The sequence below is a fragment of the Vulpes lagopus genome, chromosome 5 (genome assembly GCF_018345385.1).
Source record: "Vulpes lagopus strain Blue_001 chromosome 5, ASM1834538v1, whole genome shotgun sequence".
Taxonomy (NCBI): Eukaryota; Metazoa; Chordata; class Mammalia; order Carnivora; family Canidae; genus Vulpes; species Vulpes lagopus.
The window spans coordinates 59883159-59909038 of record NC_054828.1 but is presented as its reverse complement, the minus strand read 5'-3'; the positions used below and the strand labels follow the sequence as shown (position 1 = coordinate 59909038).

The window sequence follows — 25880 nt, the reverse complement described above, 5'->3', positions numbered from 1 at the left end:
AATGTGACCGTAAATACTAGTGAGGTTCTCTGCACTATTTGTGCTTAAGGACAAGTAAGTTTAATCAGAAGAAACAGATTTTTAGAGCTTAAGAAGGTGTTTTCTGGACACTTTAAGTACTTTGCAGATTGACGGCAGTAAGTTACTGGATTTCACTACATGATTTTTGTTGATAAAGGTATACTTCTAACACTGATTATCAGCAGTGATTAAGGCTCACCACTGGAAAAATAGATCTCATTGAGGAAACCAGGAAGAAGAAAGAGGACTAAAAAATTAGTTTTATTTACATGGACAGTATTAAGACCTTCCTAAATTCATAACGTAAGGGAATAAATGAGAAAATGAGATGGTGGTGTGTGTATGAGTTCTTTGAAAAATAATTGGTTCACTGGATGGCGCAGTTGGCCCATATCATTTAGATTTCTGTTAATAACAAGGGTAAAATTGTGCTTGTGTATGAGGGGAAGGGTTGTGAGACTGCTCATTGTATAAGGTATCCATTTCTACCATTGTTTCTGTGTATCTCTGCATTGGATTTACTAAAGATGAATAAGTTCTCCCTGCAAGGAACTTTAAGTCCAGTAGAATCAGCCAGGTGTGTAAGTTCTAGTCTACAGACTGTCTTATTCATAACTGTTTGCAGAGCCTGGCACAGTTCTTAATGATGATACCCCTAAAATATTTATTGAGTACATGAGATGGCACTGCCTGTAGGTTATATCCACCTGGGACTGCCGTAGAAGCCCGAAAGTTAACATTTTAACTTTGCTCTCTCTCACCTTAAGCCTTTTGTATTCTTACTTTGCCTTTTTATGTTACCATGTACCAGATGTTCCAGTTGGAAAACCCTCATGTCACCCTTCTACCTTTTTCTTTCATTTAATTTTCTGAGTATTTCTCAAATTAGTCTTACTGTCTCAGGCCTCTTTTTAATCCAGTCTATTGGTAACTTTTCCATTATAATTTTCTATCATAGCTGATTATTGTCTTCCCCACTAATTCCTATTGATTACAAGATAAACTCTAAACTTCTTAGCTATTGCCCTTCTAAGATCACTGAAGTTACTCCCCTCCAAGTTTCTTAGAAGCTCTATGTACCACTAATTCAGTGGGTATTTTCTATGCTCATTTTTTGGTATAAAACTACTGTTTTTCACTTTTTTCTTCATGAAATTCTCTTAGGCATCCTTGACACAGGTTGGGTTTATTACCATTATAGTGAGGAAGAACACACACTTTGGGAAGTCTCAGTTAAAGGGTATCAGGACCTATTCATTTGGGTAATTTTGGGAAGAGTAAGGAAGTAGAGTTTCACACTGGATTGTTGGAAGGTGGGGCAGTTCCATCATTTGACATCTACAAGGAGGGAAGACTAAAGCAGAGCAAAGGCTATAATTGGTGAAGAAATAGCAGTCAGTGAGTTAGGAAGATGTTTGGTATTTTGTGTTAAGTGAACTTGTCTGAAATGGATGTTCTCTGGGGTGGTTTATGTCCAGGAAAATGATATTCTCTTGTTGTAAGCATCAAATATGGGTATGAATCTTAGATATGGAATAATCTTCAGATATGGGTATGAATCTTAGATTCCTGGACTTTTACTGTTTTCTTTTTTTCTTTCTCAATCCTCCCTTTTGGCCGAGGACAGATGAAATTGGGCTGTAGGACATCTTTGATTTATGATGTTCACATCTTCATTATTGTTGAGATTTTTGTTGATTAGGCTCAGATGAATGGCCATTCAGTGTAGTCTGTAGTTGAGCCAGGTTTATGAATCCTTTCTCCTGTTGTAAGATCAGTGGTCAAACGATCTGACCAGACAATGGCACTAAATAACAAACTCTGGAAGGGATACATATCTGACTGTAATACCCAAGTCCTGTGGTTTTCCTCTTACTTCTTTGTCCATTTTCTAACTCCTCCCTTACCGTCCCCATATCTAATCCACCTCAAAGACTTATTTTAACCTTTTAAATCTCATATAGTTGGTTCTCATTATTCTCAGTAGGTTATAAAGTTACCATGAACATTGAATTAATGATACCAAGCCATTAACTTCTGGAGGAAATATGATGGTAGGTTCCCGTGAGCCTTTTAGTCACAGCATTTTCATAGATGATCAGTTCATAACCTCGTTTTATGTTTATTTCTATTTAAAGGCAACCTTACTTAATATGTTGATTCACATTGTGCTCACAGCCAACAGCACCATCATTTTATCCCTAAGAAAAGCTTATCTATTACATGTATGTTTTTCACGTCACAGCTCTCTTGTACTTAGGAACACTGGACAGCACTTAGCTATGCTTGGGGATCATTTTGAACAGAACTATCAACAAAAAGCACAAACTTGCAAAAGATGTGGCACTAGATAGAGAAGAGGATACTTTTTACAATATGTGAGGTGAAACAAGGCATTTACTCTGCTAATCATGAGAATTGTCCATTTTTCTTTCTCGGTTGGTTGATGGTCATAACCCTAATTCTAGCTACCATCATTTCTCACTTAGACTGCTACAGTAACTCCTAACTGTTCTGTAGTCAGTTTGGCTAGATGAAGATTGGTTCCCTCTTAACTCTGACCGCAGTATAGCTGGAGTAATGTTTCTGAATGCACATTTGATCATTTCTGTATACTCTCCATCTCTGCCCCAGATGCTTTTGAGTAGCTTCCCATTGCTCTTAAAGACTAAAATCCAAAAAAAAAGACCCCCAAATCCCCTTAATCTCTTGCCTCCCCCTACCACCTAAGAAAAATTCCTGCCCGTGCTTCAGTTTAAGAGTTTAGTCCTTCCTGATGCACAACCCCTAGTGCAATCTACATCAGGATACTTTGTTATACCATTGAATTTTCTTTGTTCCATATTCCTTTCCATCCCATCTAGGATTTATTTCTGTTCATAATTACATATATAATTGACCCATATATGTAGTTTTTAAAACTAGTGTGACTATTTGATTGTCTTGTAAGCTCCAACAGAGCAGGAGCTCTGTTTGCTTTTGCCGTCTCTTGTTTACACAGGATCAAGCACAGTACCTGATACATAATAGGTTCTCACTGTATAGTCAGTGAGTATATAAGATCTTATTATCTTAACATCAGCCTACATTTTCATCTTCTTCCTGTTAAGTTTCTATCTGCCTATGTCCCAGCCACACTTAACTCCTTCTTAGCCCTTCACTTGAAAATGTCATACCTCTGGCCCTCAGCATTGCTGCTGCTGCCACCACCCCCACCCCAACACAGACAAAAATAAAAATTTAAAATTCCAAACCAGGGATCCCTGGGTGGCGCAGTGGCTTGGCGCTTGCCTTTGGCCCAGGGCGCGATCCTGGAGACCCGGGATCGAATCCCACATCAGGCTCCCAGTGCATGGAGCCTGTTTCTCCCTCTGCCTATGTCTCTGCCTCTCTCTCTGTCTCTCTGTGACTATCATAAATAAATAAAAAATTAAAAAAAAAAATAAAATTCCAAACCAGCTTTCCCCATGCCTCATTTTCCCCATTAACACCCTTGTTAATCAGTGAGATCTAAACTAATTGTTCTTTGCTGTGATCAGTGTCAGATGTCCTTGAGTATTTTTAAAAATCTGTAAGATTAAGATTTGTCCCTTTACCTGGCTGCCATATTAGATGAAAAGGTTAGGGAGGGACTTAAGTCTGTTTTATCATGTTAGGTCTTAGCACCATGCCTAAAACTTTACATGCTTAAGAGACATTTTACAAATTGGCTTTTAAATTTGCCATGGACAGCTTTTTAGCTGGTTAAACAACTTTCTTATAGGATGATTTGTAGTACAAATTTTTATACCAAATTAACAGAAGGAAGAAATTGTTAGGACTTTATAATTTGGAGGTCACCATTTAAAAGTAACATAACTTCATACTATCTCAGTTTATTTTTCTGATTTTTAAAAATACTACCTATTGCTATTTATACTGGTGCTCATTTCAACTTTATTAAAAATGTTTAAAACTCCAAAAAAAAATCTAGTCATAGTTTTCTTAAAATTAAAAACTTGTATTGAATGTTGACATACAATGTTGTATTAGTTGTATGTATACAACAAAGTGATTTGACAATTCTAATTCTATATATTATATAGTCCTTATCATGCTAAGTATAGTCAGTCACAATACAAAATTATTACAATGTTATTGACTATATTCCCTATGCTTTACTTTTTCATCTCTGCCATTTATTTTGTAACTGGAAGTTTGTGCCTCTTAATCCCCTTCCATACCCTCTAGGTCCATGCATGTTGTTGAGAATGGCAAGATTTCATTCTTTTTATTTTTTATTTTTTGGCTATTCTATAAAATATTCCCTTGTTCTTTAATCCATTTGCTTCCATATCTTGGCTATTGTAAATAATGCTGCAATGAACATAGGGGAGCATATATCTTTTTGAAATAGTGGGCTTATTACTGGATTATATGCTATTTGTATTTTTACTTTTTTGAGGAACCTCCAAAACCATTTTCCATAGTGGCTGCACTGTTTCACGTCCTACTACCGGAAACGAGGGTTCCCTTTTCTCCACATCCTTGCCAGTGCTTATCATTTCTTGTAGTTTTGAGACTAGCCAATCTGTTGTGAGGTGGTATCTTGTGGTTTTGCGTTAATCATAAATTTTTGAAATTCAGACTTCTTTTATTGTTGTCTATCCTTTGTTCATAGTGCAGCCTTTGTAGTGTAGTAGGCAATGAGTAAATACGTGGTAAATCAAGGAAAGAATGTGTGTACCAATAGATTCCCTTCAGAACCATAAAGCAACTTTTTGCGTTAGGGTTATTTGCTTTTTTACCTAAATTGAAGATGGTCTGTTTCTTTCCAACCAGATGATGAACATTTCAGGGATCTTTAGAGGTCCCAACTACTGTGGTTTTATTTCATGATCTTAAAGTAAGTAAAATAGCTAAGATATTTTAATGCTTTTCATAAAGAATTCCTGCATTAGTTGCCTCTTATTCAATTTTTTGTTTTTTATTTTCTAGGATATTGTGTGGTTTTAATTTCTTTAGTCATCATATAAATTGGGAAGGGGCCACTGATTAGAACTATGTTTATTTTTAAAAAGTACTTTATCTAGTATAATCCTAATTTGAACACAGACTTTATAAGCTATTTCACGAAACTTGGGAAGAATTGTTTTTGCATTGTAGCTTAAAACTTTGTCAAAAAAAATAAATAAAACTTTGTTAAATTAGCATTAAATGAACATACTGACTCCTTAAAATAATGAATTCCTAAATTAATAAGTTATTTTGCCGATCTTTATCACATAGTTTATCACCTGTATTGCCAGACTATCTGCATGGCTATATATCATTTCAGCTTCAATAGTGTTTTTTAATTAAACAGATTTTGACATTCCTATATGTAGTATAAAGTAGTACACTTTTTACTCAAACTTGATTTGGTTCAAATACAACAAAAAGGCATTAAGTAAGTAGTTATTGCAGTTAGGTTATTTCAATAAGTAGAGAAGAACCAGAATCATTGGAAAAATTCATTTGGCCTTTAAACGAATTATGGGGGCTTTATTTCAGGTGAATTATCTATTACTCTGAGGATTTATTTTTAAAAGAATGAATTGCCTGGTGAGGTATATGAGAAAAAAATCTGAGACTCTTTACCTTATTTTTGTCTTCTGTTCAACCCTTTTATTTAAAGCTGAGTTTAAACAGTTGGTCGCTCTACATTTTTTGTTAGGCTTTTCAGTATTAAACTTGTCTTTGGCAGTGGTTCTTAAGGGGCGGGGGGGGGGGGGCTGGGTGTCAGATGGAACAATGTTCTAGAATCACCTCTTCACCATTTTGAAAATAGACTGGATACCTTATGATGGGAGTTGGAGTGGAGGTGAGAATTTGTATTTTGGAAATTTCCCAGTAATTTTTTAATGTGACCCCCACCCCTCATTCCCAACACACAATATTGTATAGGAAGATACTGTTTTTTATTTTTTTATTTTTTTTATTTTTTTATTTATTCGGAGACAGAGAGAGGCAGGCAGAGAGGCAGAGACACAGACAGAGGGAGAAGCAGGCTCCATGCAGGGAGCCCGATGTGGGACGCCATTCTGGGTCTCCAGGATCACACCCCAGGCTGCAGGCGGCACTAAACCGCTGCACCACCCCGGGGCTGCCCGGAAGATATTGTTAATATTCGTAGCTAAAGGTTTCCTAAGTAAAATTCAAACGACATGCAAAGAAAAAGTAAAGAGGCGCTTGTCTTCTCCTAAAAGCAATGATATAGTTAATTAGAGTGAAAGAGCACCCACTGTAGATCCTGTCAGTAACTTAAAACAGGACTGACCTGGGGGAGATAATTCGAAGTGATGGTTTCTTTTTTAAAAGTAGGACTTACTTAGATAAGGATGATAGCATTAGATTTGAAAGACAGTGTCTTTTTTATTAATGCTTTAAAAACTTAAATTATCAACAAATTTAATTTTTTGATAGGTTTATGGCTACAAATGATTTGATGACAGAACTGCAGAAAGATTCCATCAAGTTGGACGACGATAGTGAAAGGAAAGTAGTGAAAATGATTTTGAAGTTACTGGAAGATAAAAATGGAGAGGTACAGAATTTAGCTGTCAAATGGTAAGTGTGTGTTTTTTTTTTTTTTTTTTTACTTGCTACCCACCCCTATCAGCCCCATTAAAAAAAAACTCAGTGTAATAGTTGGTAAATTATCTTAGTCTTGTACTGTCTTTCTGGAGTTTTCTTTAGAATTTGCAGGTGAGTGGTGAATAATGTTTGTATGTGGTGCGTATTATCTACTTCTTAAAGTTTATATTTTAACTAGGTGTAGCCATTTATCGTATTTTAATTCGCATGAAGTAAGTATAGGAGTCCCCAGAAAGAGTGGTTCTCTCACTTGTTTGACCTGATTTTTTTTTTTTTTTAGCTGAGTTAAGGGCTTACCAGCCTCTATTCATCTCTTTTTGAAAATTTTAAGAACCAATGATCAAAGGAAGTAAAAAATAATAAGACTTTATAAAGAATAGCAGCAGTTAAAACCATGGTTAACAGAAATTAAGACTGATGATACAGCAGTTTCAGAGTTTTTCCTAAAAATTGTGAGAATTCCAATTATCTTTGTGTACAGTACAGTAAGAGTGTCTTTTTACCAGACATGAAATTGACAATTTGACTTAGTAATAGGGTACAGAATTTGAGTTCTCAGTAAATTCTGTTAACAAATTATTTCATTTATGCATATCAAATACTAGAAAACCTTAACAATCTACATAGTAAGTTATTAGAAAATATAACCTTTAGTTTCATATAACAAACTGGGATTTATGTCATTTTGTATATCCTATAATAATTAGGCATCAATTTAAATAAAGTTTTGTCTCATTATGACTCCTTTATTTCATTTTATTATAAAGATTTTAAGTTTGTTTTGAGGTTAGCTTTTACAAACCTGCTGTGAAAACAGACCAATGAGAAATCACTGGTCAGCATAGAATTTCTAGACATGGAGTACAATTTTCTGTAACTTGGGACATTTGCTAGTTTAAGATAAAATGGCTCTTAAAAGGATAAGTTGCAGAATAATAGAAATTAGTATAATTTTGTTAGTTATTTTTCATCTTTTAATTTTTTTTGCCTTAGTAAAATTAAATTCTCTTCAAAATATATGAACATTTACCAGCTCTTAAAAATAGTAATAAAAAGTAGTGTTTGTCCCAAATTGAGAAGTACATAAGTCTTACTCACTTGCATATGGATCTTTACTCATTAGAAACCGGAGCTTTTGATCTTTTGAATACCTTTTATACTTAAAATTAACAGGTTGGGGGAAGAAATGGAATATATTCAAGAAAAAAGGGAAGATATAAACATAATAATAGTAGGAGATAACTCAAGACCTGATTCTTGGAGGAGGGAAAGTCACAATAGATAGATAAATTGCTAAGTAACCTTACCAAGAAATTGAGAAAGTTGTCAGAGAAGTCATCACTCAAAAGAAGCTCAGGCCTGGAAATCTTTTGCACATGTCTTTGAAACCTCAAAGAACAGATAATTCCAGTACGGGGAGTTCTAGTATTACTCTAAACCAGTTATTGGTAACAAGTTCTGATTTCGTTTTATGTTAATAAATAAGAGGAAGAAAACACAGTTGTTCAGGCACTGAGCTTGATTAAAAAAAAAAAAAAACAACCACCCAAAACACAACATTTATTTAGGCTGCTTAGTGTATTTAGAGAATGAAACACCTTCCAAAGACCAGCATCATACTTAATATGTCACTGGAGTGAAGAACAGGTCAGGGATGCTTTATCTCACTAAGGAGAATTCACTACCTATTTCAAGGGAAGCATTTAATAACAGGGAGTTGCCAAGACCTTTTTTTTTTTTATTTTTAATATTTTATTCATTCATTCATTCATTCGTTTGTTTGTTTATTTATTTATTTATTTATGAAAGACACGGGTAGAGAGAGAGGCAGGGACACAGAGGGAGAAGCAGGCTCCATGCAGGGAGCCCTGGGACTCAATCCCAGGTCTCCAGGATCATGCCCTGGGCCAAAGGCAGCGCTAAACCGCTGAGCCACCCAGGCTGCCCGCCAAGACCACTTTTAATGTTAGATGTACATGCATATATACGTACCTCAACCCAGAAATGGATAAATTACCAGCTCCCATCACACTAAAGTTAGGAACAAGGCAAAGATACGTTTCTATCTCTGCCACATTCTTTTTGAAGATATTAGCCACTATAGGACAAGGGGGAATAAAATTTGATATGTAAGAATTAGGAAAGGTACATGAGAATAAGCAAGTCAAGAAAAATTTAATGTGGGCAGTAAGAATTCAGTGAAGTAACAGGGTGTGAAGGGTAATGAACAAAAATCTGTAGTTTTCATATAAACAAATAAACCGATTGGAAGATCTCATGGAACCAAATGTCCATTTATTACAGCAACAGAAAGACAAAATGCCTAGGAATTAAATGTAACAAGAAATGCTACAATAGTGACCTTGAATGAGGGTATAGGTAAGGTTACAATTTTATCTTTTTCAAAACTTTAGGAAACTTTAAAATATCCTTGACCTCTAACAAAAATATACTTGGAACAAATGGAAACACATCCCATGTCCTTGGATAGGATAACTCAACAAAGTTGTTGATTCTCTCCAAGCTAATTTAGTGCTAACTTAATTGTAAAAATCCATTATTTCCACAAGCTAATAAGTTGATTTAAAAGTATTTTTGGTCGGAGGGAGAGGGGGGCAGGTGTTTGCTTTAGAAAACCCTGAGAAAGTATGATAGTTGCTGAAGATGGAGAGTTGTTGCTTAGCCCAACGAGATATAAAAAGAGACTATTATGTTTCTCTAATTAAAGCAGTGAAGTAGTGAGACATTAATGGACAAATGGAGTAAAATAGAAAATACATGATAGAAAGTTGGCCTTTTTTTTTTATAAGACTGGATAACCATTTGAAAAAGATAAAATTGTATCATTACCTCACATACACCATCCCTACTTAAGGTTACATTGTTTTGTGCACTTTAAATTAGTTTTGCCTGTTTTAGAACTTCATATAAATGGAGTTATACAGTATGTGCTCTTTTGTGTCTAGCTCTTTTTACTCATGACATCTGTGAGATACATCATGTTAGGTGTGTTATTATTTCTTGATTTTTTATTACTGATTAGTAGCCATTGATACCAGTCTGTTTATATATTTGTTTTCTTTCTAGGGCTCGGCCATTATGAATAGAGTTACAGTGAACATTCTTTTATGACTCCTTTTTTAACATATAGGTCTTTCTTATGGATAAAGACCTAAGAATGAAATTGCTTTTCTCCATTTAGATTTTTTTTTGAAGGAACTGCCATATTGTTCCCCATAGTCTTTGTATCATTTTATATGGAAGTACTAGTGGTCTCCACATTCTCACCAACACTTGGTTTTGTCACTCTTTACTTTTAGCCATTCCAGTAAGTGTATAGGTAAAGTTTTAATTTACATTTTCCTGATGACTAATAATCTCTGGTGCTGTTTTGTGTGTTTGTTGGACTTTTTTTTTCCTGGACTTTTTCCCAAGTTTTGAAACTGAGGTGGTCTTTTTATTATCAAATTGTAAGAATTCTTCATATATTCTAGGTAGGCTCTTTGATATATACATTTTAGAAATATTTTCTCTCGGGATCCCTGGGTGGCGCAGCGGTTTGGCGCCTGCCTTTGGCCCAGGGCGCGATCCTGGAGATCCGGGATCGAATCCCACGTCAGGCTCCCGGTGCATGGATCCTGCTTCTCCCTCTGCCTGTGTCTCTGCCTCTCTCTCTCTCTCACTGTGTTCCTATCATAAATAAATAAAAATTTAAAAAAAAAAAAAAAAAGATAGAAATATTTTCTCTCAATTTGATGAGCTTAAGTTTTTAAATTGAATTTAAAATTTTGTTTGATTGATTTAACTTCTATATTAATTCCAACTTTTCTTTTATGATAATTGGTTTCCATGTCATAAACCTTTGCCTTATGTTGCAACATTTTTCTCCTGTGCTTTTTTCTAAAAGCCTTATTATAGTTTCAGCTTTACTTTTAGTCCTATGATCTTTCTTGAACTAATTTTTATAAAGTAGGATTTGAGTTCAGTTTTTTCATATGTACATCCATCCAGTTGTTGAAGCACTGTTTATTGAAAACATCTTCTATTCCCTATTGAATTGCATTATTATCAAAGATCAGTTGACTGAGTGTGTAGGTTTCACAACTGTCTTGTGGTCCATTGATGTTTTTGTGTATTCTTACGCCAGTGCAAAACTGTTGTATTAGTGTAGTGTATTAGTCAACCTTGGCCACTATTGACTTTTTGGGCAGATAATTCTTTGTTGTAAGGAGCTATCCTCTGTATTCTGTGTACAGTAGGATTTGTCTGGCAGGATCTTGGCCTTTAGCTACTAATACTAAGGAATGCTACTAGTAGCATTCCTTAGTAGCATTCCTTCTTTTCCCAGGAGTGGCAACCAGAAATGTCTCCAGACATTGCCAGCTGTCTTTTGGAGGGTAAAAATTGCCCTTTCTTGAAAACCCCCTGTATAGATCTATAGAAGTCTGATGTAAGGTAGTATAAGTTCTCTAGCTTCATTCTTCCTTTCCCAAGAGAATTTTGATTTGTTAAGTTTTTTTTTCTATTTTCATTGTAAATTTTAGAATCCGTTTGTCAATTTCAATTTCTTTTAAAAAAATAAGGTTGCTCAGATTTTGATTGGGATTGTGTTGAAGCTATAGAGATTTGAAGAGAGTCAACATCTTTTTTTTTTTTTTTTTTTTTTTTTTTTTTTTTTGTTTTTTTTTTTTTTGAGAGTCAACATCTTAACAATACTGTCTTTTAATAGTGAACCATAGCATCTCATACTACTTTATAGTCACAGTAGTTTTTATTGACTCTTTGGGATTTTCTCCTAAATAGAGGTCATCAGTGATTATCTCTCTCTTTCAGTACTGATTTTGGTAATTTGTGTTTTCTTTTTTCCCCTTAGTTCATTTGGATTTACCAACTTATAAAAAACTGACTTATTTTTCTTTTGTCTGTTGCCTTATTGATTTCTTCTCTTTTATTATTCTACTCACTTTCTTCCTGTTCACCAACTAAGCCAGTCAGGTGCCCCTAGTTTGAAATATTTTAAATTCTATTATGATTTTCTTTTGATCCATGGATTATTATAAGCAATTCTCAAATATTTGGAGGTTATCGAGATGTTTATTTTTATTGCTATGTAATTTAATTCCATTTTGGTCAGAGAACATATTCTTTAAGATTTCAGGATGTTTATTTGGTCTACTTGGATTTGTGTTCAACATATAGTATGTCTTAGTGAATGAATGTCCTGTATATATTTGGAAGAAAGTATATTCTGTGGTAGATGGGCATAATGTTTTAGAAATGTCAGGTCAAGGTAGTTGAAGTTCAGATTTATATTCTTTTGTATTTTTTTTGTTTGTTTTTGGTATTAAATACCAAAGAGACGAAAGTTTAAGATTTCCAACTATGATTGTCAAATTATGTTTTACTCTTGATAATGTCAGTTTTTGCTCCGTATATTTTAAAACTGTATGACCAAGTGCATACACATTTATGTCTTCCTAATGTTTGATCTTTTGGGAGGTATAAAATGTTTCTCTTTAAATACATCTAATCGGGCAGCCCCAGTGGCCTAGTGGTTTGGCACTGCCTTTGGCCCAGGGTGTGATCCTGGAGACCTGGGATCGAGTCCCGTGTCAGGCTCCCTGCATGGAGCCTGCTTCTCTCCCTCTGCCTCTCTCTGTCTATCATGAATAAATAAAGTCTTTAAAAAATTAAAAAGTAAATGAATAAATACATCTTATCTTGAAATATATTTTCTTGTATGTTAATGTGGAAAAGGCACCTCAACTTTTTTGAGATTACTGTTTGCATAGTGTACCTTTTTATCTTTTTCAGTTTAATCTGTTTTTATTTTTAAATGATGTGTCTTGTAGACAACAGATAGTTAATGCTTGCTTTGTTTGATTCAGTTTCATAATTGTTGCCCTTTAATAGGAGTGCTTACATAGTCCATTGACATTTATTATAAATATTTGATACGGTTGGATTTAGGTATGTCATTCTTATGTTCTTTTTCTTTCGCTTTTCTGTGTTTTTTTTTTTTTTTTCCCCTGCCTTCTTTTGGGTTAATCAATTATTTTATAGCAGCAGTTCTCAAAGTTTGATTTGGGGAACCCTGGAACATCTCATGACCGAAAATATCAAAATTATCATGTGAATAATTATTTTCCCTTTGACTCTCATTTTTTTTATATGTGTACAGTATAATTTTCCAGAGGCCACATGACATGTAATCGTTAACAGACCAAATTCAAAATCAGATATGAGAATCTAGGCTTTTTTTAAGTATAAACATGTAAATCAGTGCTATTTTTCTCACTTTTTTTGAGAATATAGTTAATTTTTTAAAAATACTTATATTAACATGTGTTACTTTTAATTTTTAATATGGTAAGTATTGACAGATACAACCTACATAAAGAAAAGTTTTTGGGGTCTTAGTTGATTTTTTAAAGTGTTAAAAGTTTAGTTCCTGAAACCAAAAGGTTGGGAATCTGTTTTGTATTTAATTTTTATTTCTTCTCTTGACTTTTTAGATCTATCTCCTGGTGTGTGTGTGTGTATTTTACTGGTGTGTTTTGAATTGTCACTCTAGGCTAGGGATTGTAAATGGCATCTTAAATTTATGGCAGTCTATTAAAAGTTAATATTGTATCACTTCATATAAATGATGAAACCTTGCAACATTTTTCCGTTTACTTTCTTTCTGTCTTTGTGCTACTCCCCCCCATATATCTGTGTGTATGTGTGTGTGTAATACAGTATTATTTATACTTTGGAAAAAATTATGTAGTCTTGTTTTTTTTTTTTTTTTTGTTTATTTATTTATTAGTAATCTCTAGACCCAGAATAGGACTCAAACTCACAGCCTTGAATTCAAGAGTCGTATTCTCTATCATTGAGTCAGCCAGGCAACCCATGTAATCTTTTAAATATACCCTTTTATGTGTACACACATTTATATTTCTAGTGATCTTTGTAAATGCAAGTAACCATCTGGTTTAATTTTTCTTTAGCCAAAATTCAACTTTTCTTTGGCAGTTCTTGTAATATAGGTTTGCTAGTGATATATTTTCAGCTTTTATCATAAATTGTCTTTATTCTCATTTTTAAGGGATAACTTACCGGATTTGGAATTCTAGGTAGACTTTTCTTTCTCTCTTTTTAGTTACATCATTATCTGGCATTCAAATTGTTGTTTTCTAAAATACAGTTTTATAGAGTTAAAAGTCCTTATCTACAGTAGGGTTAGTCCAACAAAGCTATTTTGCTGTTGCCAGAAGCTAGAACTCCTTAAATTCATTTTTTGGAATCCCTTTTATTTTCACTCCAAATATTTTCATTGTTTCGTGTCAGGTCTTTACACATAGGCCATGTCTCTCTGTCACTGCCATCATTTTGGACTCAATTTTTGACTGTTATGGTTTGTCTCTCTCTCTGATTTCGTCTTATTTTTCCCTCCCTTCCCCTGTAATTTTCTGTTTTGTTTCTTAAATTCCACATATGAATGAAACCATATGACAATCGTTTTTCTCTGATATGACTTAACTTTACTCCGAATAATACATACCTTCCATTTCTATCCATGTCTGATGTAACTGGCAAGACTTCATCCTTCTTGATGTCTGAGTAATATTCCATTGTGTGTGTATCATGTCTTCTTTATTCATTTGTCTGTTAATGGACTTACAGGCTCTTTCCATAGTTCGGTTGTTGTGGACATTGCTGCTATAAACATTGGGTTGCAGGTACCTCTCTGGATCGCAACATTTGTGTCCTTTGGGTAAATACCTAGTAGTGCAATTGCTGGGTCATAGGGTAGCTCTATTTTTAACATCTTGAGGAACGCCCATTCTGTTCTCCAGAGTGGCTGCACCAGCTTGCATTCCCACCAACAGCGTACCAGGGTTCCCCTTTCTCTGCATCCTTGCCAACATCTGTTGTTTCCTGACTCGTTAATTTTAGCCATTCTGACAGGTGTGAGGTGGTATCTCATTGTGGTTTTGATTTGTATTTCTCTGATGCCGAGTGATGTGGAACAATTTTTTCTTGTCTGTTGGTATGTCTTCTTGGAGAAATGTCTGTTCATGTCTTCTGACCATTTTTTAACTGGATTATTTGGTTTTGGGGTGTTGAATGTGGTAAATTCTTTATAGATTTTGGATACTAGCCCTTTATCTGATAATACATTTGCAAATATCTTCTCCCATCCTATAGGTTGTCTTTTGGTTTCGTTGACTGTTTCCTTTGTTGTGCAAAAGCTTTTTATCTTGATGAAGTCCTAATAGTTCATTTTTGCTTTTTTTGTTTTCCATTCCTCATTTTTCAATATGCATTCCACTCATTCTGGTCTCTGATTTTTTCCATTTGAAATGCTCTTCTTTTCTTGTAATACACCATCAAAGCCCAGTACCTAAAACTCTGTCCCTTAGATGCAGTCTCCTTTCCTGTAGATACTAACATTGAATTTAAAAGTTGTTAAAAAAGGACACCTGGGTAGCTCAGCGGTTGAGCATCTGCCGTAGGCTTGGCTTGATCCCGGGGTCGGGGGAGTCCCACATGGGGCTTCTGTGAGGAGCCTGCTTCTCTGGCTTTCTATGTCTCTGCCTCTCTTCACTGTGTCTCTCATGAATAAATAAATAAATCTTGAAAATAAAGTTCATAAAAAGAAATTGTGCAGAATAGTGAATTCATTCAATTCATTTCAAAAGTAGCTCAGTGAATGCTTTACCTCATCAACCATTGGCAAATATTTGGGAATAGGGGCCTTTTCTTAATCAGTTATAAGCTTGAACACAATGGCTCTAAAATGAAAATTCATGCAAAAAACATCTGTGTGCTAAATTCTATAGGAAGTACACAAAGGAAGAACTTTTCTACATCCTCAATCAGTGGTCCTACATGCAAACCTATAATGTATAAAACACTAGTATAAAAGGAACATAATAAGGTTCTGGGAACACACAGTAGTATTAACTTGCTTTTTACAACCAATTATTTGATGGCTTTAAAATTTAAACAATAAAATAAAAGGAATGTAAATTCTTTTGGTTCACAAGGTGGAGTTGATGATAGATGGTAAGAGGAAGGAAGGGTCAGAGTTGACAAAGTGATATATTGGATGGAATTGCTATCTGAGGTAAACTGTAGGATCCTTGTTAGGAGCAGACTCCTAATTAGCCTTTAAAAAAAAAAATACTGCAACATGTTTTGTATACATGAAGGGTTGGGAGAGGTAAAAGCATCTTAAAGTTTCATGATACCATGGTGAAAATCAATGGGGAAACATTGGAAGCCAACTACAAGGAGCTTACCAATCTAAATTTGTTTTAAACTCCTATTCATATACTCTCTGTATTACATAGTGTTTTTACTTTGTGTTGACAGTTGCTAGGTAGAAATAATTAATGCTTTTGTAATTTTTCTGTTTTTGTATTTAATGTAAATTAAAATTTTTTTTTTTGTCTATTTTATATTACAGTCTTGGCCCCTTAGTGAGTAAGGTGAAAGAATACCAAGTAGAGACCATTGTAGATACTCTCTGCACTAACATGCTTTCTGATAAGGAACAGCTTCGAGATATTTCAAGTATTGGCCTTAAAACAGTAATTGGAGAACTTCCTCCAGCTTCCAGTGGTAAGCAAGAGCACTTTTTTCTTCCTAGTTCCTTTTTACATGGAGCTATTTTTCCTCCATTTGTTTTTCCTCCTGCCCAGGTAGGGAGAGCAATGTCTATTCAGAGGATCTTTGTAAGCATCCCTTTGATCAATTAGGAGGGGGGAAAAAAAGTCTGGAGTCTTATTTTTGCTTAAAAGTAAATTCAGTTTTCAGTTTTAAATGAATATTATTTTGATTGAATTTAGGTATCTCAGAATAGCAAGATTTTTTTATTGTTGTATGTACCATGACTACAGAATAGAGTTGATGCCAGCCTATGTACTGAGGGAAAAGAAAACTAAAATTTTGAGTTATTTCTGATAAGCTCTCTATTTTCAGTGCTCTATTAATTGTGCTTTACATCAGACTTTTTGATGTGTAAAACTTAACACTGTTAAGACAGCTGTGAAATAGTTGTTTACTGGTATCTATAATTAAGGCTGACTCTGTAGCTACTTTGGTAATTTTATAAAAGTACATTTAATGAATTTGTCAATTAATTAGATTTGGTATCTGCTACAAATATTTAGAGTTAATTTAGAATTGATCTTGACTACTAAGCTATTGGCTAAAACCAGCAGAGTGAAGTTAGTGATGGGTCTCATTTACAGATGGAGTGAAAATGTTACCTCCCTATTTCATGGAAATCTGTAGACTGGTAATAGTGTAGCTTAAGTATGTAGTTTTTACTCATTTACTTAACAAATACTTATTAACCTTTTGCTCTGCTATCATGCTAGATGATGTGTGTTTGTTATTTCAGTTAGTCTAAAGATCAGCCATGTGGGAGGTCTTAATATTCCTAGTTTACTATTGAGGGAACTGATATACAGAGAGATTAGGTTGATGCACTCAAGGTGGTGATTATCTGTTTGGGTGAAGATTCAAATCCTCCATTATCTTTCAATCCAAAGCTGGTGCTTTTTCCACTGTGTCTTACCAATATTATTTTACTCTTGTTATTTCAGTAAAGTATTTCTTAGAATTGTATTAGTTACATTGATACTTTACTCATTTCTTTCATTGAAACACATTTGTTTTTAGCTGATTTCTGGTCTGGTTCTAACAAGAATTCTATTAACCATTTAGATTAGCTTCTTGCTCTTTTTTTTCTGCCACTTGCCGGTAACAACACAAATCTGCCTCAAAATAGTAATAACCTTGATTCATGAGTTCTCTGGAACAGCATTTTACTTCATAATGAAGTTTTGGAATCTTTAGATTGGGATAGGAAGGATCTTACAGATTATAGCTGTTTTTTTTTTTTTTTTCTTTTTTCTAAGAGATTGTGTAGGAGCTCAGAATATATTTGGCTTTTAATTCACTGAAATTTTAGAAAAGTCTAGGTTACTAGTAAAGAGTATTCAAGAAGAAAAATCATTTTTGCTTTCTAGTTGAGAGGTGCACACACTATATACGTACTGGCTTGATAGTTGGCAGTCACGTCAGTATATGGAAATAGTTGTCTAGTAGAGTCTCTTCACTTGGTATTGTTCCACCTGTGTGGTGTACTCCTACAATTATCTCTTATTGTTGTTTATGTCTAATAAATTATTTTATTGAAAATAACCTCTTTTGAATTACCAATTTTTCTGATGGACCTCTTGAGTCAGTCTTGATTGTAATCAAGTTTAGAGTTGTTGACTTTCTGGTAATCACCATGAATATGAGATCAAGTCAGTATACTTGCCTTGCAATTATTCTTGGTTTATTATTTATGCAGGCTCTGCATTAGCTGCTAATGTATGTAAAAAGATTACTGGACGTCTTACCAGTGCAATAGCGAAGCAGGAAGATGTCTCTGTTCAGCTAGAAGCCTTGGATATTATGGCTGATATGTTGAGCAGGTAAACATGTCTATGATTTGTATTATTTGTAATATAAAAACTATGTGCCTTTATTAAAAGCATCTTTTGATAAATATAATTTGACCTAAAATTGTTCATGTTTAAATTGTGACTGTTTTAGAAGCATATGGGTAGGGGTAAGGGGAGAAATAAGTTAATTATATTTATCATGTAATATTGCATAGCATGAAAAATACTGCATAGCAGGTATTTTTTTGTAGTTTTGAAAAGTAATAAGATTTGTGATTTGAATATTTCAGCACAGTTTTAATGTTTTGTTTTACTCTTGTATTTTGATTACAGTGACCTATTAAATAAGAGATGTGCTGGTAGGAGTAGCAACTTTTCCTGTTAAAATAATGGTGTGAATTTCAGCAACCATAATTATACTGCATGTTTGGAGGAGGGAACCTGGCTTTATACATTTGTTCCTTGTTTGTTTTCTTCTGGAAGTCAGACTTGGGAAAATAGAAAGATCTAATAAATTCCTAGGGAGGAAGTCTCTTAAAAGACCTGTCAGTTTCAGTTTATCGCTAATTCTCAAAATCATTGTTTGTGTATGATTTGTGCTTGATACACTGCAACTTGAAAATAATCAAGTGCCTTCATATGGTACATATTTATAGTACCATATAGTAAGAGCTGTCATCCTGGCACATACAAGAGTTTATACTTTACCATAGGACATAAGAACAAAAATGGAACTAAACATTGAGACTGTTGGTGTGTTTTGGGGTTTAAAATGGAAGATTCTAAGAGAATTTGTTATGAAAAGAGTGGCATTTGAATTTAGTTTTGAAGAATGAGTAGGGCATAGCTATATGTGCCTCGGCTTAGAATTCTCAGCATAAATAGTCTTGGAGTTGGTAAACATCGTATTCTCATTTTCTAGAATATATAGAAGGAATAGAAAAGTAGTAGGAAATAATTTTCATAGGTTGGGGAATTTATACTTAGTTTCATAGGTAGGAAATATGAGTTAGAGTTTTTGTCCTCTTTGTTACTTGATCAGTTGTAGGGTCCTGGCACATAAGATGTTTAACTGGTATTGACTCCCTGATGCACATGTGAAATGATTTGGAAGAGAAGGTTGAACCAACAGGATCAATGCAGCTTAGTACCTAGATATATTGAGGAAAGACCATAGGGAGAAGGGGGTAGTCAGGAGATTCTGAGATTTTGAGTGTGGAGAACTCCCAGAAAACTAGACAGAGAAAAAGGTATTAGCGAAAACAATTCAGAGATCTGGGAAAGGGAAAAGTGACAACACCATTGGGTTTTTTTGATGTATTCTCAAGCTTGTTGGCTGGATGTCTTATAGATAAATTCTAGATTCCAGAAGTGAATTTTGGGATGGATTAAGTAGATAGAGATTTCTAAACTGTATTTACTTAATTCAGTTTCTCGGTTGGGTTGGTAAAGAAAGAATTTAGTTTCACTTTAATTATGAATTTGGATTGGTGTCATCTAAATTTTTACTCTTTGAATACACCAAGGTCAGAGGCCGGACATTTCAGTAGTACTGACACATCTTGAATTTATATATTGTTTTCTTTCTTTTTTTATTTTATTTTAAGGCAAGGAGGACTTCTTGTTAATTTCCATCCTTCAATTCTGACCTGTCTGCTCCCCCAGTTGACCAGCCCTAGACTTGCAGTGAGGAAAAGAACCATTATTGCTCTTGGCCATCTGGTTATGAGCTGTGGAAATATAGTGTTTGTAGATCTTATTGAACATCTCTTGTCAGAATTGTCCAAAAATGATTCCATGTCAACAACAAGAACCTACATACAGTGTATTGCCGCAATTAGTAGGCAAGCTGGTCATAGAATAGGTAAGATATGTTTAAATACTTTAAGATTCTCTTTAATTAAAGAAAAAAAAAAAAAAGAATGTTTTAAAGAACCAATATGCTTTTCTTAGGTGAATACCTTGAGAAGATCATTCCTTTGGTGGTAAAATTTTGTAATGTAGATGACGATGAATTAAGAGAGTACTGCATTCAAGCCTTTGAGTCATTTGTGAGAAGGTAAGTTTTTAGGATCTTTATGTATATTCAAATAAAAACTTTCCTTAAGAATAGAGTTAAGATCTGGAATAGGTGGATGAAGAAAATGAGTTCCCTTGCCGATAGCCAGGATTTGAGTTTTGGTTTCAGATGTGTTTGATTAGATTAAAGTCTTATTAACTAGTAACTGATAATCAATACAGTATCTAAAGTGGATGTCATCTTATATTTCAAAATACAGGTCCTTATGCTTATTTTGAAATGTTGCCTTTTCATTGTTAGGACTTGAAAGACTTTGGAAAGGCACTTATGGTTGTCTTGGTTTAATTTAATAATGTAGTTACTATCTCAAAGAGCAGTAATTAATTACTTGACCAAAAATTTGTAGTGAATTTTCTATCTTTTCAACAGTTTTTGAAGTTTGTCATATCCATTTTGCTAGGGCAGTAAATCTCAATTTGGAAACCTTGGTTCTGATAATAAAATCTTCATTTATGTACTAGAAGGCCGTACTGGCTGAGGAGCAGATTTTTTTTTGTCTTTGGCTAGAATTGACCATTTGGTACTGCACAGTGTCTTAAGACTTCACTGGTTGTTATCTACAGTGATCTTTTGCCCTGCTCAGTTTTGAGAAGTATCTTTATGGTCATACCAAATTTTTAAAATTAGAAATTGTGGGATACATTTCTGTTCTTCTAAGTGAGAAACAGAAGTTACTCCTTTATTGTGGGGAATTTCTATATTCTGTCTCTAAGCATATAGCTAGAAGACCAAACCTAGAAGAATGTGCACTGGCGTTTTCACAAACAGTCCTACTTGCTGAAAAGCCATTGGGTTTGGAAGGCTGGGAACCACTTTTCCTGTGCTATGTTAAAGGGAAGAAAAAATCTGGCAATAAAATGTGTCCAATCAAGGAGAAAAGTATAGTTATTCAAGGCAGCTTTTATTGTTTTTCTTTAGATGTCCTAAGGAAGTATATCCTCATGTTTCTACCATTATAAATATTTGTCTTAAATATCTTACTTATGATCCAAATTATAATTATGATGATGAAGATGAAGATGAGAATGCCATGGATGCAGATGGTGGAGATGATGACGACCAAGGTATTTAAAATCAAACAGAAGGAATTTATTAAATTTACATGAAAGATCTTACCTCATTTATTTATAATAGTGAAAGGGGAAATGACCCCAATATTCAACAATAGTAAATTGATTAAATAAATTATGGGGCATGTATGTATTGAACTGTTACACATTTTCAGAATAGTATTTATTAAAGTAGTTACTAGTACTACTAGTGAAAAAGTGGGTAACAAAACTTAGAGTCCCAGTTTTATTTATTTTTTTAATATACAGAAAAAAATGTTGCTACTACATTTATAATTGGTAGCCAAGAGAATTTTGTTCTTTATTCAGGTTTTTTTTCCAAAGGATTTTTGTAAGGAGGGAAATGAATGTTATTTTAAAACTGTGTGGTAGATATACATACTCAATAATTTGGTTGGTTTTATATATACTTTCCTGAAAAATCCTAAATATTGTTGGAGGCTCCATTTAACTTTCATGAATCACCTAAACATTTCTGAGGCTCCTAAAATTGATGTCATTGTGTCACAATTTGTAGTATTTATGCTGAAGGAATAGCACTTTCAAGGACATAGAGATTGTTCAGGTTTAGTTGTTTCTGCTAATATTAAATGAATCATAGTGGAGGTAATTAAATAGTAAGTTACAAGGTATGTGGGTTGGTGGATTTCCTGATATTTTTCATACTTCTAAAAATTTTGATTCTTTAATTTATGTTCTCCCAAAGTCTAATTTCATTTATATTTTAAAAAGAAAACAACTACAAAAAATCCCTCTTAACCCACCCAGTATTACACTCTGGCAGCTAATGCCCAGTTTCTCCTAAAACAGAACTCAAAAGAATGCTTTCCAATTCTTTTTCTCCTTCTCTCATGAATCCATTCTTCCAGTGATGGACAGGATCACCAGTGACCTCAGATGTTTGCCTATTACCCAGATCAGCAGCATTTTCTTTAATTTCCAGGACAGCACACTCTCCTGGTATTAGTCCTATTTTTGTGATTACTCCTTCTCAAGTCTATGCCGATTGCTCTTCATAATCGTGACCACTAAACTTTGGAGTATTCCAGGGCCTTGGACTTCTTTGTGATACTCTAATATTCTTGCTAATCTCATCTGGTCTCCTGGGTTTAATACCAGTATGCTGAAAACCCAATTTTTTTCTTTATCCTAGATCTTTCCTGTGGACTTAGTTTATATATTTATCTGCTTAATTGATTTACTGTTCAGGTGTCTAAAATTTCTTCTCACTCCCTTTCCCCCATCTCTTGCCTAACCTGTTTCTTTAGCCTTTTCTATCCACAAATGGTACCTTTGTCTTTGTTTCTCAGGCCAAAAACTTTCTCTCACACCCCCTCTTCATTCTCACATCTCAGGGCTTTTCCCTTCCTTACATTCTTCCTTCCTGGTGTTTTTATTTTCTTTATTATGCCTAATCCCTTTTGACACAGGTAGTTATTTTCCACCCACTAAGATGATGTAAGTTTCTTGAAGACAGAGACCTTCAGCTTCTATTGACTGCTTTATCTCAGTGCCTAGGATAGTGTTTGACACACAGAAGACATTCAATAAATACGCTATATTAATGAAGGGGTTATAATATAATATCCTTTGAAAAAAGCAGGAGCAGTGTATATTCCCATTTTTGATTGTTGGTTTTTAGTGTGCCAAGTACTTATATTAAGTAAATAACCAAGTCCTTCAGCTGTTTTATCAATTTGCATTGATTATACCTAATAACTACCTTTCCACCATAATGTTACTATAACATAAAAGTAATATATAATTTCAGTGATTAGGGTGTTTAATGTTTAAATAGTCCTTTTTTTCACTTAAGTATATTTTTGCAAAATAATTCCCATAGTTGGGTTGCCATGGGAAAAACTATTTGCTTTTATTTATTTATTTACAAGAGAGAGAGAGAGAGAGAGAGAGAGAGAGAGAGAGAGAGAGGGAGGCAGAAGCCCGACATGGGACTCGATCTCGGGACTCCAGGATCGTGCCCTGGGCCAAAGGCGGGCACTAAACTGCTGAGCCACCCAGGGATCCCAACTATTTGCTTTTAAATAGTCCATTTTGATATAGTACCTTGTATAAGTCAAATGTGTTGGGTTTAGTAAGTATCTGGTTGGGTTTTCCTGTAATGCTAGGATGAAATTAAGTAAACCTTCTGGAGAATGGAAAATTTTATTACATAATCCTAGGATTTTTCTAAGGCATAAATAGCTACATTTAGCTGTCACTAAGCTAAGTAGAATATAAGCCAGCGAAGAGACATCTTTTTCCTCCAGTGAGGAATCCACATTTCAGGGCTATAATCTTACCTAAGAACACCAAAATTATTGTTAGATAATTTTAGACCATCCTGAGAACTGCTAATATTTTTGCTATCCTCCTGACTTTGTTAACCAGCTGATTCAGCTTTATGGCGGTAGAAGGAAATAATTTTCAGAGGTTTCACACACAATGAAAGTTAACGTAAATAAGATGGAGTCAGTAGTGTTGGAACATTGTTCTAAGGATTCACAGGAATTTGGAGAAGATGGGCTCTCTTTTTACATGGTGCTTTGTTGTTAAAAGAATTTACTTGTGATTGAGGAAGTATAGTTTCTTTATACTACCTTAAGAGAGTATCTTGAAAGGTTAAAAATACACCTAGTTTTTTCTAATAGCCCATCAACAAATTTAGTGAGAAGCCTTTTAGCCATAAGGAAAGCTCATGTCAGGATTTTCTCCCCAGCATGTCCTGGGATTGATAACTGTGCTTTTTTTTTAACACCTCATTTGTAGTCACAGTCTTATTATTTCTTGATTTATCTTATTAACTCCTTGATTGTTTGATTTTCCTGTGGTATTAGTTCTTTGAAATTCTAGTCATAATTGTTTAAAAGGCTGGGACACTTAAAATTTTACAAATATACATGAAACTTCTTTATAAATTAATTAATCATAAAGACTAATAAGCTGCTCATTACCCACATAAGTGAGAAGATGGTTAACAAGTTTATTTATTTATTTATTTATTTATTTATTTATTTATTTATTTATTTATTTATTTTTGGTTAACACGTTTAAAACAGTTGTGATTCTTTTCTTTAGAGGTTAATTTATGTGTAAATTTGTATAGTCTTAAGTCCTTGTTCTTTTAAAGCTTCTCTATTGCTGTATGTTAGTGAAAAATCTTAAAACTGAGTTTGAGTATCTGTTCACTTTCTCTATTAATAAACTTTTCCCATGATTAATAGCCTGTTAACATTAAAACTTCTCTTTAGGGAGTGATGATGAATACAGTGACGACGATGACATGAGTTGGAAAGTGAGACGTGCAGCTGCCAAGTGCTTGGACGCTGTAGTTAGCACAAGGCATGAAATGCTTCCAGAATTCTACAAGACTGTCTCCCCTGCACTGATATCCAGATTTAAAGAGCGTGAAGAGAATGTAAAGGCAGATGTTTTTCATGCATACCTTTCTCTTTTGAAGCAAACTCGTCCTGTACAAAGTTGGCTATGTGACCCCGATGCCATGGAGCAGGGAGAAACACCCTTAACCATGCTTCAGAGTCAGGTCAGTTTAAAAGTATGGTTGAAAGTCATGCCTGTAACTACAGAATTTTAAAATTGTTTTTTTATATGGAAATTGAAGTCCCAGAACATCCTCGGAAGAGCAAACTTCTAGGATATGTTTACGTAGTAGTTTATGTACATTCATACTATGTTACTTGTAAATAGTTTATTCTGTTTTGAAGTATTTTGATTTTACTAGATAATAATTTTAAGATTCAGTAAAATTATCTTTGGTGTTAACAAATCTTAGAGCTGCGGAGTCACACTATTTGTGTTCATACGTTGCTTCACTCCTAATTTAGCTGGTGTGATCCTGGACAAGTTAGTCATTTTATTAAACCTCACTTTTCTCATTTGTAATAATGGTTTATTAGAACAGCCTACCCATGGTAGTGAGAAATGAGATGATCTATGTAAACATTTAGTGTGGTGCCTATTACGCAGTAAGTACTTCTGTATTTTATTAATAACAACTGGCATAGATATTTTTTGCTTTAGTACATCTTTTCTAAGATTCTAACGATTAGAGCTCTGTAGCTCCTATGTGTTGAATATTTAGTGCCTGCTAGGCAATTTCCTATCTTAAATATAATCCCTACAGCAGCCCCATGGCGTACATATTTGTTCATTTTTATAAATTACAAAAACAGATGTTGGGGAGGAATGAACAACTAACCCAGGGGAGATGTACATATTTGTCTTGCTTTCAAATAGTACAAATTAACAACAGAAAAGTCATGGTGAACTTAAAGGTGAACATTGAAAATTAATTGTAGAAGGAAATGAGAAAAGGGTAGAGAAGTCGGGTAAAAACATGGGCAATTCAAGGGGTGTGTTGTTCTGCAAAACATGGGCAATTCTGATGAAGTGATGAATTAGGTGGTTTTGTTTCTAGCTCTCAGATCACTATCTGATATGGATGTGAGGATACATACAGACACATACCGTAATAAGATTAGTATAAATAATTTAATGGTTTCTTCTCCATAATTTGTCACTTTTCTTTTAATGCATATCTGTGCTATTATTTGGTTTGATTTCTATTTAGTCTTGTATATTTCATAATTAAATATTAGTCAAGGAAAACTTCTTGCTCTG

At 34.1% G+C, this 25880-nt stretch overlaps 1 protein-coding gene across 2 annotated transcripts in view; it reads left to right on the top strand.

Moving 5' to 3' along the window:
• The window catches only part of CAND1 (cullin associated and neddylation dissociated 1), a 42129-nt gene that overhangs the window by 4746 nt on the left and 11503 nt on the right, over positions 1-25880 (top strand). For both annotated transcript variants that reach the window (XM_041755503.1, XM_041755504.1), the window contains exons 2-8: positions 6466-6609; positions 16097-16251; positions 17996-18119; positions 19697-19953; positions 20043-20148; positions 21088-21233; positions 24491-24783. In XM_041755503.1, coding sequence (XP_041611437.1) covers positions 6466-6609; positions 16097-16251; positions 17996-18119; positions 19697-19953; positions 20043-20148; positions 21088-21233; positions 24491-24783 — 1225 coding nt within the window. The remainder of the gene's footprint in view (positions 1-6465; positions 6610-16096; positions 16252-17995; positions 18120-19696; positions 19954-20042; positions 20149-21087; positions 21234-24490; positions 24784-25880) is intronic.